Genomic DNA, 19,272 nt, shown 5'->3' on the forward strand with positions numbered 1-19,272 from the left:
GAAATACTTTAAATAGCACAATTTACAGTTAGGCCCTAGGGGCGCGTAAAACCATATACTAAGTAAGTGGTATAAGAACCACAACTTGGGAAAGGAGAAGGCCTAGGGAATCGCTGGGGCTACACTATCTGACCCTTAGGTTAGGAGTAGGAGGCCCACAGGCGGCGCGTGCAGTGTCAGTACACTCACGCGAGAGTCAATAGGAACTTAAAAGGTAAGTAATCGAAGATTTAGGACACTTCCAGTCTAACTAGGAATGTACAACTAACAAAACTAGACACTAGGATAGTCAATCCCTACAGGAGCACCAAAGTACTCGCTTTACCTCACCCACGGGCTGCGGGTGCATAGGTGTCAAAGTGTGTCTGGTTTTCTCGTTGATTCCTATGGAGCCTTGGAAGAAGATGCTGAAGGCGACCAGGAGGAAGATGTCCGGGTGGATCTAAGGGTGGATCTAGGATGAAGAGGACCTGAAAGCAGAGGGGACAGAGTCTAGGTCACTAGCCAGTAACCGGGTGGAACCAGGAAGGAACCAGACGTCGTCGAGCAGCAATCAGGTGCAGATGTGAAGCTTGTCGTTGCAGCCACGCGGACCAGGAGGCGTCGAGGACGACCAGGTGCTGGAGAGGAGCTATGTATGAAACTTATGAAACTTATATAGCGCAGGACTTACCCTGGGGCATCTCCGCGCTTGCTTAGGGAACCCGTCCTGGTATTCCCCTGTGAGAAACCCCGGCAGGGTATCCACAAGGTGAAAGCCAGGCATCCCGCCGCGAGGGGCCGATGTGGAGATTAAGCAAGCTATTGCCCAGAGTCGCAGAGTGTGACCCCGTGAGTCGAGTAGGCACCGGAGCGAGAATTGTCGAGACCGTGGAATTTATGAGCCCGAGACCCGCCGAGGAGGGGAATCGAACCCTGGTCCACGGTCGATCTCAGATTCCGGGTCTGCCGCCTCTAACCACTGAGCCACACTTCTCCACTATCCCACGAAGGTTCTCGCAGATGGAGGGGTCGTCTTCAAGATTGGAGCCAACAAGCCTAAGCAAAGGCAACCCACGCAGGATACACAAGGAGCTTCTGGTGCAGACCAGGAGGGTCTGAGGTACTTAACCTTTTCAGGGAAGCAAGTGCCAGTCTGGAGCAACCAGACCAGCGTTGGATTTTCAAAGGAATCGTCGTCAAAGGGCTACTAGCCAACTGGCCAGCAACCGGGACAACGCGTCGAGCAGAACACAAGCAGAAGGGCCCCACGCAGATCTCGTGGAGTGTGGAGGGCTGGTCTTCGGTGCAGGTGGAGCTCGGTGTCGGGGTGTCTCAGTCCCCAGTGCACAGCTTCGAGGATGCCTCAGCAGCTGAGCTGTTAGCAAGTTGAAGGCTTTCCAAGTTGCCTGCTTCCACGGATTCTGAAGCCTTCCACGGAGCTCAGCTGTGCTGGAGTCGTGCAGTGGGGTCAGAGGAGTCTTGGAGTCGAGGTCTTGTCAAGCTCTGCGCTCGAGTTCCAGTGGGAATGGGGACAAAGCAAGCCGTAGAGTTGCTGGATGCTGCCTGGTTTCCCAGGGTGGTCACTCCTTGGCCACAAGGGAGATTCTTCAGTCTTCAGCTCAGGTGAATGTCGAAGGGTCCAGAGTTTCGTTTCAAAGTTTCATCAGGATTAATCTAAAGTCTCCTGGGTCAGCTCCTACCTTTATACAACTAAAGGGTGCAGGTTTACTCACTAGGTCCCTCCTATGGGTGGGACCAGGAAGGGGGGTGGTTACACCCCCTTTCCTTTGTCCAGTTTCGTGCCAGAGCTGGGGCTGGAGTGCCCCAGCACCGGTTTGAACTGGACTATGCATGGAGCACCTAGTGTGCCCCAGGCAGTGTCTGTTTCTTTTCAGCCCTCCCTGTCCCAATACACAAAATCCCGTCTGGGATGGTGCTCGCACCTCTCAAGGCAGGAAACCTATTGTCCAGGCCTCCCTCGCTGGAAGGACTCCCAGCAGCAGGAGGTCAGACTTGTGTCTGTGGCAGCAGCATCCATTTTGTGACGCTGGGGCTCTGGTTAACTTTAACCGGGATAGTCAGAACTAACATGTCTTCTCCCGCTAGAAGGGTGGAATGCTACCCCCGTTGCCAGGAATGGCGAGGGGGTAGTATTCCAAAGCGTATGACACCTTACACGACATGTTTAGATAAAGGCAAACCAAAGTTAGCATTTAACCGCGAGGTTCATAATGCACTTAAGAGTATATGGTATGGCAATATCATAGAACAGCTAGAAGGACATGGTTCCGAAAGCTGCAGACAGGCTCAGCTCATGCTAGAGCACCATCTCACACATAACCAAGCACTCTGCCTCCAGGATTGTTAAGGCCTGCCATAGGAATGACTTATAGGTTACTGTGTGTCTATATTTAAGGGTAGATATAGGAATACTATACCTAAGCAAGGGGTGATTACACAAACTTGCCCCAGCTGAGTGATCAGCCAGTTGTGTCAGTTTGAGTGGCCAGCCAGGGGTGGCATAATACATGCTGCAGCCCCTGGTAGGCCTTGGTTACACCTATGCCCTGAGTACCTAAGGTACACTTCTACACGGGCTGATAAGGTGGACCAATTCCCAATTGTGGATGTACCTAGAGTACATGATGTAGATTTAGAGAGAGTGCATCTGGGCTGTGGGTCTGATTAGCAGGCCCACATCCACATCTAAGTCGAAAACCAGTAAAGCAAAAGCAAAAAGTGGGGGTGACCATAGGAAGCAGACCCTACTCTCCTACACCCCCCCCCCTTCATGTTCTAAGTGGAAATATCGGGAGAGTCCATCTGCATTGGCATGGACAGTCCCAGGTCTATGTTCCACTGTAAAGTCCATCCCCTGTAGGGAAATGGACCACCTAAGACGTTTGGGAATGTCACCCTTCATCTGATTTAACCATAGGAGGGGCTTGTGGTCTGTCTGAATCTTGAAGCGAGTGCCAAACAAGTATGTCCTCAGCTTCTTCAGAGCCCACACCACAGCAAAGGCCTCCCTCTCTATAGCTGACCAACGTTTCTCTCTAGGGGTCAGCCTTCTGCTTATGAAAGCAATGGGCTGGTCTTGACCATCTATATTCAGTTGTGAAAGTACAGCTCCCACACCCAACTCAGAAGCATCTATTTGGATTAGGAACTCTTTGGAGTAATGTGGACTTTTCAGAATAGGTGCAGTACACATGGCCTTTTTCAGGTCATCAAATGCCTTTTGACAGCTAACTGTCCACTGAACTTTCTTTGGCATCTTTTTGGAAGTGAGGTCATTCAGTGGTGTCACAATGGACCCATACTTTTTCAAACTTCCTGTAGTACCCAGACAGGCCCAAGAAAGCTCTGACCTGTGTCTGGGTGATTGGAGGAGTCCAGTCTCTGATGGTCTGGATCTTCCTCTCCAGTGGTTGAACCTGACCCCCACCTACCAGGTGGCCCAGGTACACAACCTTGCCCTGCCCTATCTGGCACTTTGTAGCCTTGATAGTGAGGCCTGCCTTTTGCAGAGCCTCTAAAACATTCCTCAGGTATACCAGGTGATCCTCCCAGGTGGAGCTAAAGACAGCAATATCATCAAGATAAGCTGCACAATAGTCATCCAGTCCTGTGAGAACTTGATTCACCAACCTTTGGAAAGTGGCAGGTGCATTCTTCAAACCAAAGGGCATTACCACAGATTGATAATGTCCTCCTGGGGTCGAAAATGCTGTCTTGGCTTTTGCATCCTCAGCTAACCTGATTTGCCAGTAGCCTGCTGTCAGGTCAAATGTGCTCAAAAACGTGTCAGAAGCCAATCTATCAATGAGCTCATCTGCCCTGGGGATGGGGTGGGCATCTGTCCTAGTGACAGCATTGAGACCTCTGTAGTCCACACAAAACCTCATCTCTCTCTCTTACCATCTTGGGTGTGAGGTTTTGGTACCATGACTACTGGACTGGCCCAAGGGCTCTCTGAGGGCTCAATAACTCCCAGCTCCAACATCTTTTGGACCTCTGTCCTAATGCAGTCCCTGACATGGTCAGGTTGCCTGTAGATTTTACTCTTGACAGGCAGACTGTCACCAGTGTCCACCTCATGGGTGCACCAGCTTGTCTGACTTGGGGTCAGGGAAAACAGAAGTCCAAAGCACTGAAGAACTTGTCTGCAGTCCTGTTGCTGATGTTCAGAGAGGCTGTCAGCTAAGACAACACCATCTACTGACCCATCATCAGGGTTCTGAGTAAGCAGGTATGGGAGAGGGTCACTCTCTTCCTCCTGCCCCTCATCTGTAGCTATGAGCAAGCCCATGTCTGCCCTGTCGACAAATGCTTTTAGTCTGTGGATATGAAGCACCCTGTGGGGGCTTCTGGGAGTCCCAAGGTCCACCAAGTAGGTGACATCTCCCTTCTGTTCAACTATTGTATGGGGTCCAGACCATTTGTCCTGGAGTGCTGCTGGGGCCACTGGCTCCAACACCCACACTTTCTGTCCTGGCTGGTACACAGTCAGCACAGCCTTTTGGTCATGCCAAGCTTTCTGAAGTTCTTGGCTGGCCTCAAGGTTTTTGGAAGCCTTCTCCATATACTCAGCCATCCTGGAGCGGAGACCAAGTACATAGTCCACTATGTCAAGTTTAGGCTTTTTGAGAGGTAACTCCCATCCTTGCTTCACAAGACATAGGGGTCCTCTTACAGGATGCCCAAACAAAAGCTCAAAATGGCTGTAGCCAACCCCCTTTTGTGGGACCTCTCTGTAAGCCAACAGAAGGCAGGGTAAAAGGATGTCCCATCTTCGCCTCAGCTTTTCAGGTAACCCTTTTATCATCCCTTTGAGGGTCTTGTTGAATCTTTCCACAAGCCCATTGCACTGTGGGTGATAGGGGGTGGTGAACTTATAGTTGACACCACACTCCTTCCACATTGCAGTTAGATATCCTGACATGAAGTTTGCACCTCTGTCAGAAACAACCTCCTTTGGAAAGCCCACTCTGGAGAAAACTCCAAGTAGGGCTCTTGCCACAACCGGAGCTGTTGTGGTCCTCCGAGGAATAGCTTCTGGATACCTGGTGGCATGATCCACTACCACCAGTACAAATCTGTGCCCAGATGCTGTTTGGGGGTCCAATGGTCCAACAATGTCTATCCCCACTCTCTCAAAGGTTACCCCCACCACAGGTAGTGGTATGAGGGGGGCCTTTGTTGTGCCACCTGATTTTCCACTGGCTTGGCAGGTAACATAGGAGCGAGAAAACTCCTTGGTATCTTCTGACATATGGGGCCAGTGAAAGTGAGGGACAAGTCTGTCCCAAGTCTTGTTCTGGCCCAGGTGTCCTGCTAGGGGAATATTATGGGCCAAGGTAAGAAGGAATCCCCTAAATTGCAGAGGTATAACCAACCTCCTGGTAGCACCAGGCTTGGGGTCTCTAGCCTCTGAATAAAGGAGCCCATCATCCCAATACACTTTATGGGTACCTTGAGTATTCCCAGCAGCTTCAGCAGCAGCCTGCTGTCTGAGGGGTTCAAGAGAGGAACAATCTAATTGAGCTTGCCTCAGATCTGCCCTTGAAGATCCCCCTGTCCCATGAAACTCAACCTGGTCAGGCTCAAGCTCTTCTAGGACAGTTCCTTCTTGGATCTCAGAATCATCCTCCTGGGAGGGCTGATCCTCAACCTGAGGCAGCGGGGAAGGCACTGCCTTAACTCTCTTGCTCTTTCTCTTGGGTAGTGTCTGGTCTATTGCTTCAAGATCCAGCACTGGTTCAGGTAAGCACTTTTTGGCCTGTGACCTGGTCACAGCAAGGACATGTGCTGATATTCCCAGCTTTTCTGCATGGGTCCTATACTCCACCTCAGACCAAACTGACGTTTCAAGATCATTACCTAACAGACACTCTACTGGAAGGTCTGAACTCACAACAACTCTTTCGAGGCCAGTTACCCCTCTCCAGGAGAAGTTAACAACTGCCATACTATGGGAGGTAGCGGCAATAGCTAGCGTTGGTCACTTCGTAGGTTTCACCTAGTATCATCTATTCAGGGTCCACAAAGTTAGGTGTCACCATGGTGACACTGGCATGTGTCCCTGTAGGCCTGAGCCATCTTATTATTAATAAAAGGTGTCTGTCTGTACTTGCTCAGATTACTGGGACTTACAGTAGATTACATGGCTATGTCCCCATCACAGACAAGAACAACGTCTACTCACTTTCCACTAATAAACATCTCCCTACGTCTTCTCTGCAGTCTGGACTGAAACATATATATAACTGGATGCACAGACATAAACTAAAATTAAATGGTGACAAAATAGAGCTGCTCCTGTTTGGTCCAAATACATCGCTCTGGGGCCCGCAACACTGGCCTCCTCAGATGGGCCCCTTACCCACCCCTTCAGTCACAGCCCGCAACCTTGGGGTTCTTTTTGACAACCAGCTGTCTTTGAAGCAACATGTTGTAAAAGTCTCTGCCACCTGTACTACCATCATCAGGTGGCTGAGAAAAATCACGTGGAGGCTTCCAGCTGACACCCTGAGGACCGTAGTCCAGGCCCTTGTCACCTCACGCATGGACTACGGGAACATCCTACTTTTGGGCGCCTGTAAGGAGGTAATAAAGAAATATCAGGTGGTTCAGAACATGGCAGTTCGCCTTATCTGTAACTTACCTGTCAGATCCTCGGCCGCCATCCATCTGCGCAAGTTGCACTGGTTGCGAATTGAGAGCCGAGTAAAATTCAAAGCCCTCTGTATAATGCATCATATCAAGTCAGGTAAAGCTCCGAAATATCTGTCCTCTTTGGTGCAGCAATATGTTCCCTCCCGCACGCTGAGATCTTCCACACAAAACAAGTTTCAGATCCCCCGTGTCAACAGAGCTAAAATGGGCGGTCGCTCGTTCGCTTTATTGGCACCCTTCCTATGGAATTCCTTACCTCAATTCTTGCGATCTGAAATTTGTTACCTGACATTCCGCAAAGGAATTAAGACCTGGCGTTTTAATACTTAACCTGCATGCCCATAATCACTCACACTTAGCTCACCTTCTGTTTGCTTTAGCGCCGGGAAACCTCCGGGTAGCTGCGCGCTCAATAAATGCAATTATAATAATAATAATAATAATAATAACAGCCTGAGTTGGTACTCCGACTAGGCCAGAGTCCACCTCAGTTCCCAGGGCTAACCCTACTACACCCTTTTGCTGGGAACCACCACCTACAGCTGGACAAGGGGGAACAGTTGCCTTAGGGGTAATGGTGGTAGGTGCGGTGCCATTCTTGGTGCACTCACTAAACCAGTGAGAGACTGACTTACAGTATCCACACCAGGGCTTCTTTGGACCTTCTTGTTTCTGTTTGTTCTTTTTGGAGCCAACCTCCCCCTGTGCCTTTTGGGGGCCAGGCGAAGACTTCTGGTCTTTTTGTTTCTGCTCATTACCCTTCTGGTCTGCCTTTTTCTGATCACCCCCTTGGTTCTGGTTTTTCTACCTGATTCTGGTTCTGACCCATTTGTCTGCCTTATTTCCCAAATCTTGGGGAGAGGTCAGATCAGAGTCAATGAGGTACTGATGCAATAGCTGGTTTAGATAGTTGCTAAGGATTTGCTCTCTCATGATCAAATTATACAATCCTGTATAGTCCCTAACTTGACTTCCCAATAACCAGCCTTCCAGAGCCTTAGTGGCACAATCAACAAAATCAGTCCAGTCCTGAGTCTGTGTCTTCTGGGTATCTCTGAACATCAACCTATACTGTTCAGTGGTTAGGCCAAACCCATCAATCAGAGCACTCTTCAGGACAGAGTAGTTGTTAGCATCCCCATCACTGACTGTGAGGAGCTTATCTCTACCTTTTTCGGAAAAAGGAGAGCCATAAGATTGCTGCCCACTGACCTTGGGGTACCTGCTGCACTTTGCAGGCCCTCTCCAAAGCAGTAATCCACTTGTGGATGTCATCCCCTTCTTTATAGGGGGGCACAATCTTGCTTAGGTGTCTATTTTCATAGGACCTATCTTTATACTTAGGGATATTGCTGCCACCAGTGGGTTCTAACCCACTCTCTCTATGCTCTCTAGCACGAGCGAGCTACTCTTTGGCTAGGGCAACCTCAAGTTCCTGCCTCTCAATCCTAAGAGCAGCTTTTTTCATCTTTGCCTCATGTTCCCTTCTCTGAGGGGAAGTCATCCCTCTCCGAGTAAGGCCATATGAGCTATTTGAAGCATGAGATCTGAGAGAGTCCCTGGAGTGGGATCTTCCTCTTCTCTGCCCCTGGTTAAGCCTACTTGGGGGTCTGTATGAGGGCTGCCCATACTGACTCCCATGTATGCTTAAGTTAGCCTGGCTAAGTCTTCTGACTGGGACCTGGCTGTTTGTCTCAGGGTCAGAATCATCCTCCTCTACCTCATCTGGTACTATAGTATCAGTGGTATCCTCTGTGGAGGGCAGGACTTCATCTGAGCTGCCTTAAGCACATGAGTCAGATGCCTTTTGAGCATCATACTCTTCTAAGAGCTCAACTAGGAACTTGAGTTTAGGGTTTGAACCCTGTTTTAGACTTCTAGAAGTACACAATTGTCTCAATTCTTGGAAGGCTAAGGCTTCATATCTTGAGGCAGTCCCCAAGGGATCTACCTCTGCAGGCAGAGAACCACTGGGGTTCACTGTCTGAGACATGGTTTCCAGTGAGGTGTGGTGTTGCACCTACCTACACTATGTGTTTTCCTATAGAACCTATCTAGGAGTTGTAGTCAGGATGTGCTAGGCCCAGGCTCTACAACAGCTACGTTCAGTAGAACTTAAGTGTACTAAGACTTGTTTTTATATGTACCTACAGGTACCTGTGTGATCTTTCAAATGATATCTCAAGATTACAAGTGGTAAAACAACAGCAAGCTCTAATCCCAACCGCTGCACACCAATGTGAGAAGTTGGCCTGGTATATGATGTCCACTATTCTAGTGAGCACCTTGCACCAGTCCAAACAACCCTTATGGTGATGGTTGTAAGTCAACCTTATAGACCAGCTATCCTAGTGGTAGCGTGGACAGAACAGTCTTAGGCTAAAAGACTCTTGAGGGCGTGTAAAGCCAGCTGTTTTACCATATGTAACCCCTTGAATACCAAATGAAAGGACACCACACAGGATATATATAAAATATATAAGTATTTATTCCCCAACACACTCCTCTGAACTCTTTATGAGATCAGAGGCAAAAGCACATAACAAGTTACACTTAGAAATACTTTAAATAGCACAATTTGCAGTCAGGCCCTAGGGGCGCGTAAAACCATATACTAAGTAAGTGGTATAAGAACCACAACTTGGGAAAGGAGAAGGACTAGGGCATCGCTGGGGCTACACTATATGACCCTTAGGTTAGGAGTAAGAGGCGAGAGTCCATAGAAAGTCAATAGGAAGTTAAAAGGTAAGTAATCGAAGATTTAGGACACTTCCGGTCTAACTAGGAATGTACAACTAACAAAACTAGACACTAGGATAGTCAATCCCTACAGGAGCACTGAAGTACTCACGTTACCTCACCCACGGGCTGCGGGTGCATAGGTGTCAACGTGTGTCGGGTTTTCTCGTTGATTCCTATGGAGCCTTGGAAGCTGCAGGCGACCAGGAGGAAGATGTCAGGGTGGATCTAGGATGAAGAGGACCTGAAAGCAGAGGGGACAGAGTCTAGGTCACTAGCCAGTGACCAGGTGGAACCAGGAAGGAACCAGACGTCGTAGAGGAGCAATCAGGTGCAGATGTGAGGCTTGTCGTTGAAGCCACGCGGACCAGGAGGCGTCGAGGACGACCAGGTGCTGGAGAGGAGCTGTCCCACGAAGGTTCTCGCAGATGAAGGGGTCGGCTTCAAGATTGAAGCTAACAAGCCTAAGCAAAGGCAACCCACGCAGGATACACAAGGAGCTTCTGGTGCAGACCAGGAGGGTCTGAGGTACTTCACCTTTTCAGGGAAGCAAGTGCTAGTCTGGAGCAACCAGACCAGCGTTGGATTTTCAAAGGAATCATCGTCAAAGGGCTACTAGCCAACTGGCCAGCAACCGGGACAACGCGATGAGCAGAACACAAGCAGAAGGGCCCCACGCAGATCTCGTGGAGTGTGGAGGGCTCGTCTTCGGTGCAGGTGGAGCTCGGTGTCGGGGTGTCTCAGTCCCCAGTGCACAGCTTCGAGGATGCCTCAGGAGCTGCGCTGTTAGCAAGTTGAAGACTTTCCAAGTTGCCTGCTTCCACGGATTCCGACGCCTTCCACGGAGCTCAGCTGTGCAGGAGTCGTGCAGTGGGGTCAGAGGAGTCCTGGAGTCGAGGTCTTGTCAAGCTCTGCGCTCGAGTTCTGGCGGGAACGGGGTCAAAGCAAGCCGTCGAGTTGCTGGATGGTGCCTGGTTTCCCAGGGTGGTCACTCCTTGGCCACAAGGGAGATTCTTCAGTCTTCAGCTCAGGTGAATGTCGAAGGGTCCAGAGTTTCGTTTCAAAGTTTCATCAGGATCAATCTAAAGTCTCCTGGGTCAACTCCTACCTTTATACAACTAAAGGGGGCTGGTTTACTCACTAGGTCCCTCCTATGGGTGGGACCAGGAAGGGGGGTGGTTACACCCCCTTTCCTTTGTCCAGTTTCGCGCCAGAGCTGGGGCTGGAGTGCCCCAGCACCGGCTTGAACTGGACTATGCATGGAGCACCTAGTGTGCCCCAGGCAGTGTCTGTTTCTTTTCAGCCCTCCCTGTCCCAATACACAAAATCCTGTCTGGGGTGGTGCTCGCACCTCTCCAGGCAGGAAACCTATTGTCCAGGCCTCCCTCGCTGGAAGGACTCCCAGCAGCAGGAGGTCAGACTTGTGTCTGTGGCAGCAGCATCCATTTTGTGACGCTGGGGCTCTGGTTAACTTTAACCGGGATAGTCAGAACTAACATGTCTTCTCCCTCTAGAAGGGTGGAATGCTACCCCCGCTGCCAGGATTGGCGAGGGGGTAGTATTCCAAAGCGTATGACACCTTACACGACATGATTAGATAAAGCCAAACATTTAACCGCGAGGTTCATAATGCACTTAAGAGTATATGGTATGGCAATATCATAAAACAGCTAGGACATGGTTCCGAAAGCTGCAGACAAGCTCAGCTCATGCTAGAGCACCATCTCACACATAACCAAGCACTCTGCCTCCAGGATTGTTAAGGCCTGCCATAGGAGTGACTTATAGGTTACTGTGTGTCTATATTTAAGGGTAGATATAGGAATACTATACCTAAGCAAGGGGTGATTACACGATCTTGCCCCAGCTGAGTGATCAGCCAGTTGTGTCAGTTTGAGTGGCCAGACAGGGGTGGCATAATACATGCTGCAGCCCCTGGTAGGCCTTGGTTACACCTATGCCCTGAGTACCTAAGGTACACTTCTACAGGGGCTGATAAGTTGGACCAATTCCCAATTGTAGATGTACCTAGAGTACATGGTGTGAATTTAAAGAGAGTGCATCTGGGATGTGGGTCTGATTAGCAGGCCCACAGCCACATCGTAGTTGACAACCAGTAAAGCAAAAGCAAAAAGTGGGGTTGACCATAGGAAGCAGACCCTACTCTCCTACAAGATGGACTGCTTAGAGGTAGCAAGACCAGTCCTGACCGACCCATAGTTGACAAACAGTTGGTCTGACCCTTCTGACATCCAGGGAATGAAGAGACCTTTCCGCTGGAGTGGAGGGATTCTGAAAAAACGTAGGCAACGTAATAGTCTGGTTAACATGAAAATCAGAAATCACCTTAGGAAGGAACTTGGGGAGAGTACGCATCACAACCTTAGCAGCATGAAATACAGTATAAGGTTCCTGGCAACACAATGCCTGAATTTCACTCACCCAGCGGGCCAATGTAATGGCCACGAGGAACGCCGCCGTTTAGGACAGGTGCTGCAGCGAGGCCTTATGAATGAGTTCAAAAGGGTCCTTCATCAGCCTGGACAGCACCACATTCAGCTCCCACGAAGGCGAAGGAAGCCGAACAGGAGGAAACACTTTCTTCAAGCCTTCCAAAAAATCCTTTATCACAGGAATCTGGATGAAGGATGTCTGTGAAGGGCATTTCCTGTAGGCAATCAGCGCAGCGAGATGAACCTTAATAGAATGGAAATTAAGGCCATGTAGGAAAGTAGATCCCTGACTACGGTTGCCCCCAACTTTTTGCCTGGTGTTTTGCTGGTTTTCTGACTTAGTTGACCTGGGACCCTGCTATTCAGGACCCCAGGCCTACTGCTCTCTCTGTAAAATGGATTCCATGTACCTTAGGTACATATCTAATTGGATACTGAGTCACCTTATCAGTCCCTGTATAGTGTACCTTAGGTACCCAGGGCATAGGTGTACCCAGGGCCTACCAGGGGCTGCAGAATGTATTATGCCACCCCTGGCTGGCCATCCAAATCTGACACAACTGGCTGCACGACAGCTGGGGCAAGGTGGTGTAATCACCCTTTGCTTTAGATATAGTATTCCTATATCTAAACCTAAATGGGCACACAGATCTCCTATCAGTCACTCCTATGGCAGGCCTTAACAATCCTGAAGGCAGAGTGCTTGGAATCGTGTGAGATAGTGCTCTGGCATGAGCTGAGCCTGTCTGCGGCTTTCGGGATCCATCCCTTAGCCGTTTCCATGATATCGCATACCATATACTCTTAAGTGCATTATAATCCTCGCGGTTATGTGCCAACTCTGGTATCGCTTTATCAAAACATGTCGAGTAAGGTGTCATACGAATTGGAATACTAACCCCTCGCCAATTCTGGCGACGGGGTTAGCATTCCACCCTTCTAGAGGGACACGACATGTATGTAACCTGTAACCCCGGTTAAAGTCAGACAGAGCCTTAGCTCCACAAAATGGATGCTGCCACCGAGACACAAGGCTGCCCTCCTGCTGCTGGGAGTCCTCCCAGCCCAGGAGGCAAGGAAAAAGGGTTTCCTGCCAGGGGCGGTGCCAGCACCGTCCCAGACAGGATTTTGTGTATCCTAGGTAGGCAGGGCTTTAGAGGAAGGTGACTGCAAGTGGCACCCCGGTGCTCACTGTGCATAGGCCGGCTGGAACCAGTTCCAGGGGCACTCCAGCCCCTGATCTGGGGAAAGCCCGCCAAAGGAGAGGGGTGTAACCACCCCCCTCCTAGTCCCACCCATAGGGCAGGACTTAGTCGCGTGCCAGCCCCTTTTTGCAGGATAAAGGTAGGAACTGGCCCCCTTCCAAATCAGATTATCTTTGAATCCTGAAACTACTTTCCACGAAAGGAACTCAAGACTTCTTCCCAAGATTCTCCCTTGTGACTAAGGAGTAGTCACCCTGCAGCAGCAGGCACCAACCAAGCATCGCGGTTTGTTGCCAGTCTCTCCTTCGGATCAAGACTGCTCCAGCACGACGAGAACCGGCTTCCCTGGCACCTCTGACCTCAACCTACATCATCAGCCCAGCTGTGATCCGTGGGTGTGACGAGACCTCGAGGGACCGGCCATCTTCAGAACTGCACGACGCTTGTCCAGCACGATCACCGAGTGACCCTCGACCGAGTGCTTTGGGGTAAGAGAAGCCCCGACCCTGAGCAGCTCCAGCACCGAAGTTCAGCCCCCCTGCATCCACGAGATCTGCGTGGGGCCCTTCTGCTCTTTGCTGCCAACCGCGTTGTCCAGGTCGCTTGCCCGTTGGCTAGTGGCCCTCTCACGACGCTCCACGACGACAAACACTGCTGGTCTGGTTGCTCCAGACTAGCCCTTGCTCCCCTCCAAAAGAGGAGCACCCTGGACCCTCCTGGTCCACTCAAGACGCCATTTTAGGTCCACCGCGTGGGCCTTGCATTTGCCAAGACTTGTTGCCCAATCCTGGGTCCAGCGACGTCGACAGGAAGAACCTTCGTGGGACAGCTCGCACCTCCATCCTGGTCGCCGACAACGCCTCCTGGTCCGAGAGACTGCAGAGCCCAGCAGCGCCCACTCACCTGGCTGAGGTGACTTCGTCCGGTGCCATCCTGGTGCCCACTCAAATCACTGGCTAGTGATTCAGAACTTGGTCCCCTCTGCTTACAGGTTTCTTCTTCCCTGATCCAGGCTTGGATCACCACGAACTTCTTCACTGGTCGCCTGCCAGCAACTTCTTTCTTCAGGCTCCTGGATCTTCAACGAGGGTTTCCGACGCAACTTCAACCCTATGCAGCCGCAGCCCCTGGGCTAGGTAACCTGAGTACTCCGGTGCTCCAGCATAGTCCAACACCCTAAGTGTTCGGATCCACTCCCGTTTTCGACCCACCTAGTCGGGTTCGCCCGAGAACAGCAACTTTGTCTTTACTAGCTTCCATAGACTTTTTCCCGCCTTACGCGTGAGAGTTCCCACTCTGCACACGACGTCCACAGGCCTCCTGCTTCTAATCTAAGGGTTTAGTATTGTAGGCCTAGCGTTTCTAAAGTCTATGAGAATAGTTACTTACCTGCTAGTAATTCGCATTCCACTTTTGTAATATATGGTTTTTCGTGCCTCTCGGGCATTTGTGTAAATTGTGCGACTTAAAGTATTTTCGTAAGAGTTTTGTTGTGTGCTTAGCTCCCTGACTCAAAGAGTTCAGGGTAGGGTTGTTATAAATAAATATCTGTTTATTTTCATAGCAACTTGTGTGGTGTCCTTTCACTTGGTGTTCAAGGGGTAATGTGATGGTAAAACAGCTGGCTTAACACGCCCTCTAGAGTCTTAGCCTTAGACTGCTCGTATCCATGCTACTAGGATAGCTGGTCTATAAGGTTGACTTACAACCAATCATCAATAAGAGTTGTTTGGACTGATACATAGTGATCACTAGAATAGTGAGCACTGCATATCAGGCCAACTTCTCACAGGCCAGACTGCGCCAAATGCAAAAGTTATGGAAGGATGATATCTTCCTTGCATGTCGTCGGATCATAGTTCTTGGACGTGCACCAGATGCAGAACCTCTTCCACTTGTAAGCATGGGAAGTCCTAGTGGAAGGACGCTTAGCCTCCTTCAGTATGTCCATACAATCTTCAGGAAGATTCAAACTGCCATATTGCACTATCTCAGGAGCCATGCCGCCAAACTCCAAGACGAGAGGTTGGGGTGCACCATCTGTGCCCCAAACTTCATGAGAAGGTCCAGCTGGCACGGCAGCTGTATGTGAGGAAGGAGAGACCGGTGAAGCAGGTCCGTGAACCACCACTGTCTGGGCCATTCCGGAGCAATGAGGATCGTCCGCGCCCTGGACTGGGACAGCTTGGTGAGCACCGCCGGAATCAAGGGAATGGGCGGAAAAGCGTACAGAAAGCTGTTCGACCAGTTGATCCATAACGCATTCCCCAGAGTCCCCTGCTGGTAATACCTGGATGCGAAGTCTCTGCATTTGCGGTTGTCTGCGGTGGCAAACAGATTCACGTCTGGAGTGCCCCACCTGGCGAAGACGTTTTCGAGCACTTCGTCGTTTATGACCCACTTGTGGTTTTCCTGGATCAGTCTGTTGAGTGCATCCGCCTGAGCATTCTGCACACCTGGCATATGGGTAGCCGTTATTGTCAGTCCTCTGGCTAGCAGCCAGTGCCAGATCGCCTGCACTTCCTGTGACAGTGTGCGCGATCTCGAGCCCCCCTGCTTGTTGAGGTAATACATCGTGGTCATTTTGTCCGTCTGAGCAAGCAGAGAGTTGGTCTGGAAGGACAGATGAAAGGCCTTCAGCGCCAAGTGAACAGCTCTGAGTTCCAGGAAATTGATGTGGTACGTGGACTCAGTCGGGGACCACGTTCCTTGAATCTGTAACTGTCCAGAATGCGCTCCCAAGCCGTGGAGAGAAGCATCCGTCCGATAGTATGAGTGGGAATGTCTTTGTGGAACGGAACCCCCTTGAGGAGGTTCTCTGCCGAACACCACCATCTCAGGGACTGCTGAGCGTGCAGAGACAGTCGTATCCTGTCGTCCCAGCTCCCTCGCCTCTGGTCCCACTGATCCTCCAGACATTCCTGCAGCGGCCACATGCGTATGCGTGCATGTGGAGTGAGGAAGATACAGGAGGCCATCGACCCCAGTAGAGAAGGCACCTTCCTCACTGTTGTAGATGGAACAGCTATGAGAGCCTGAGCCTTCCGAAGGAGCGATAAGAGTCTCTCCTCCGAAGGAGACACCCTTGCCGACAGTGTATTGATGGAGGCTCCCAAGTACTGTAGGCACTGGACCGGAGTCGGGACAGACTTGGACATGTTTATGTGCAACCTCAGCTGGGTCAACAGAACGGCCGTCCGGTTGAAGTGCAATTGCGCTTCCTGGAAGGTGGAGGCTTTGATCAACCAATCGTCCAGGTAAGGGTAAACAAACACCTTGTGCTTTCTCAGGTGTGCCGCCACCACTGCCATGCACTATGAAAAAGTCCTGGGCGCAGACTTCAGTCCAAACGGGAGTACGGTGTATAGGTAGTGATTGTTGCCTACTTGGAAGCGCAGGAACTTCCGGTGTTTCCGTGCAATGGGCACATGGAAGTACACATCCTGCAGATCTATCGCGCAAAGCCAGTCTCCCCTTTGCAGCTGAGGGTAAATCTGGTGCAAAGACAGCATGCAAAACTTTTCCCTGCTAATCCATTTGTTTGCTTGTCCCAAATCCAGAATGGGCCTGAACTCGTTCTTGTCTTTCTTGCGCACCAGAAAGAAGCGTGAGTAAAGACCCTTTCCCCTTTGAGACAGAGGGACGTCTTCTATAGCCCTTTTTCTTAACAGGGTATCTGCCTCCGCCGAGAGCCCGCGCAGTTGGAACTGCGAGCAAACCGGTGGAATTGCTGGAGGCGGGCTGAGAAAATGAAGACTGTATCCATTGCAAACAATATTCAACACCCACTTGTCCTGAGTAATTTTTCTCCACTCTGCCAAGTAATTTTGTATGCTTCCCCCCACCGGAGCGGGTAACGGAAGAGGGGGAAGGAGCAACTCAGGGCTTAGACCCGGCCGGGCCCTTGTTCGCGGAGGAGGACTGTTGACCACCTCTGCCCCTCTTGGAACGGCCGCCGCTGAAATTGCTGTTGCTGCTGTCCAGTCTGCCGACCTTGCCCTCTGCCCTGGCACCGTAACGCCTCTAGAACGGGCGGAGGGTCTTCCTCTGTTCCTTCGGCTTCCCCAACCAGACAGCCGTCAGTGTTTTAGCCTCCGCCTTCATGCGGGCCATCTCCTCATCCGCATGTTTGCCGAACAGGGTCGCTCCTGAAAACGGTAGGTTGGCGACCCTCTGCTGCGCCTCTGGCTTCAGCGACGTCAGACGCAGCCAGGCGTGGCGCCGCAGGTTGATCCCATGGATACACCTGTGACTGGTTCAATTCCGCTTTGGCAAAGAGGCTACAGACGCTGGCAAGCAGAGAAGGGCCAAGTAAAGACCAAGGTCCTGGGGACAGCAGTTTATCTCTATATTTAGCACAATGAAAAGCTTAACATTTTCATATCTCACAAAATGATACTGAGTGTGACTATCTACACCATCAAGTAAGCACAAGAAGAGCATTGCCTCGCCAATGTCAAATGGAGATTAAAATGATATACACAGAAAGAAGTGTAAATATTATAAGGGGCAGAAGGTGAAAGGAGACTGAAATAGAACAACAGAACGTAAAGACAAGAGATCAGAAGGGTATGAAAATGGAAAGAAGCAGAAGCTCCTCCAACCCCAGCAGGATAAACATTATGATTTTGTACCTCAATTCCTCTCATCTGGGCTTGCTGGTTTATCTGATGATTGAGTTGCTGTAATTCCAGACGTAGCTGTTCCCTCTCAGACGTGGGTATTCTCTCCCTGCTGATGATTTAACAGATAGAATTAATTTAAATGCGAAAGCTCAACAAATCAAAAATAACATACTTTTGGTGGACTGAGGTCATTCAAAGAGAACTCAACAGCCCTAGAAGGAGTATTCAGTCCTGCTCCACCACTAAGAACACGTATTCAAAGAATACAACCAATGACATCCACTCCTAAAAACAGCCATCCTTTTTTCCAGACAAATCTGCTCTTCTCCCAAATTTCCTGAAAACAGAGAATCCTTGATAAAAACAAGCATTAACCTAGCAAGTACGTCTTGCCTTTGGGACATTATAAGTGTTTAGTCATACAACACATTATCCAGGGTGCTGTGCCACCAGGTATTGAAGAGCTATACAATTACTACACACTGGGTCATGCAGTCTGATTCAGGAATTCATCCTTGCCTCAGGAAATATTTATGGGAACAGCAGGTCTGAGATACAGAGGTGGGTGAGAAAGGTGGGAAAGTGAGAGGGAGTGAGTTTGGGAAGACCAAAAGGTGAGAGAAAGGGGGCCGCTGTGGTGTAACGGAGGAGCCTAAAACACCTGCATGGGGGCGAGGAGGGGTGCACACCCTTCTGTCCCCAAAACAGTTTAGCTTGGAGCCTAAGATACACGAGTCTCAAGGGCACTCTGCACTCTGCAGCTAGCCCATCATTTTGCATGAAATCACCACAGAGGGATTGTGGGGAGAGGTGAGACAGAAAGATGGGGGAGGCAAGTGGGAGAAGTTTATGACATACAGGTAGGTGGGTGAGCCAAGAGACAGAGAGAGAGCGCCACAGAGAAGGATGTGCGTGAGAGCAGAAAAGAGACTTAAAGTGAAGGGAACAAGTGGTGAGCTAGACAGAGAGGGAAGGGAGGAGTGGGAGAAATTTGGAAGAGGCAGCAGGAAAATTAGAGGGAGAAAACAGCAGACTGAGGAAGAAAGCTTGGGGTGAAGGGAAGAGACTCTGTGGAGAGAACTGCACAGCAACCAATAAAAGTGAGGCCGATAGACAGAGATACAGTGGAGAGTATGCTGTAAGCGAAAAGGGAGGCGGGTGGTTCGATCACACAAAGAATAAGAGAGGCAGGTGTACAACGCATCTAAACCAAGACACAGAGTTTCAGGAATCCAGGTATTTTGCCAAGAGCACAAGCTGGGACTTGCAGGACACACTAAAAACAAGAAAAGTAAAAAAAAACAAGTCCCAGAAAAAGATGGCCTGGCCACCCTCATCAGTGGGCATATTGGAAATGCGAGTGGTTGTAGAAAAGACGACTAGTGGGAGAAAATCCAGTGAGAGAGTAAGTCAATTAACGGGGAGGGGAAGACAGAGGAAGAGAGAAAGGTAGAGGAAAACAGAAAGGAAGAGAGAGTTTGTGGGAGAAGAAAAGTGTCAGGTAGGAAAGATGAGATGCAAAGGTGATAAGTGACCCATAATGTGTGACAACACCAACCAGGCCTGACTTTCACTAAACACCGCTTTCAT

At 50.2% G+C, this 19,272-nt stretch overlaps 1 protein-coding gene across 12 annotated transcripts in view; it reads right to left on the reverse strand.

Moving 5' to 3' along the window:
- RC3H1 (ring finger and CCCH-type domains 1) overlaps positions 1-19,272 on the reverse strand; it is an 885,277-nt gene that overhangs the window by 177,195 nt on the left and 688,810 nt on the right. For all 12 annotated transcript variants that reach the window (XM_078641742.1, XM_078641721.1, XM_078641675.1 and 9 more), the window contains one exon: positions 17,692-17,791. In XM_078641742.1, coding sequence (XP_078497868.1) covers positions 17,692-17,791 — 100 coding nt within the window. The remainder of the gene's footprint in view (positions 1-17,691; positions 17,792-19,272) is intronic.

Source organism: Lissotriton helveticus, chromosome 1_1 (genome assembly GCF_964261635.1).
Source record: "Lissotriton helveticus chromosome 1_1, aLisHel1.1, whole genome shotgun sequence".
Classification (NCBI taxonomy): domain Eukaryota; kingdom Metazoa; phylum Chordata; class Amphibia; order Caudata; family Salamandridae; genus Lissotriton; species Lissotriton helveticus.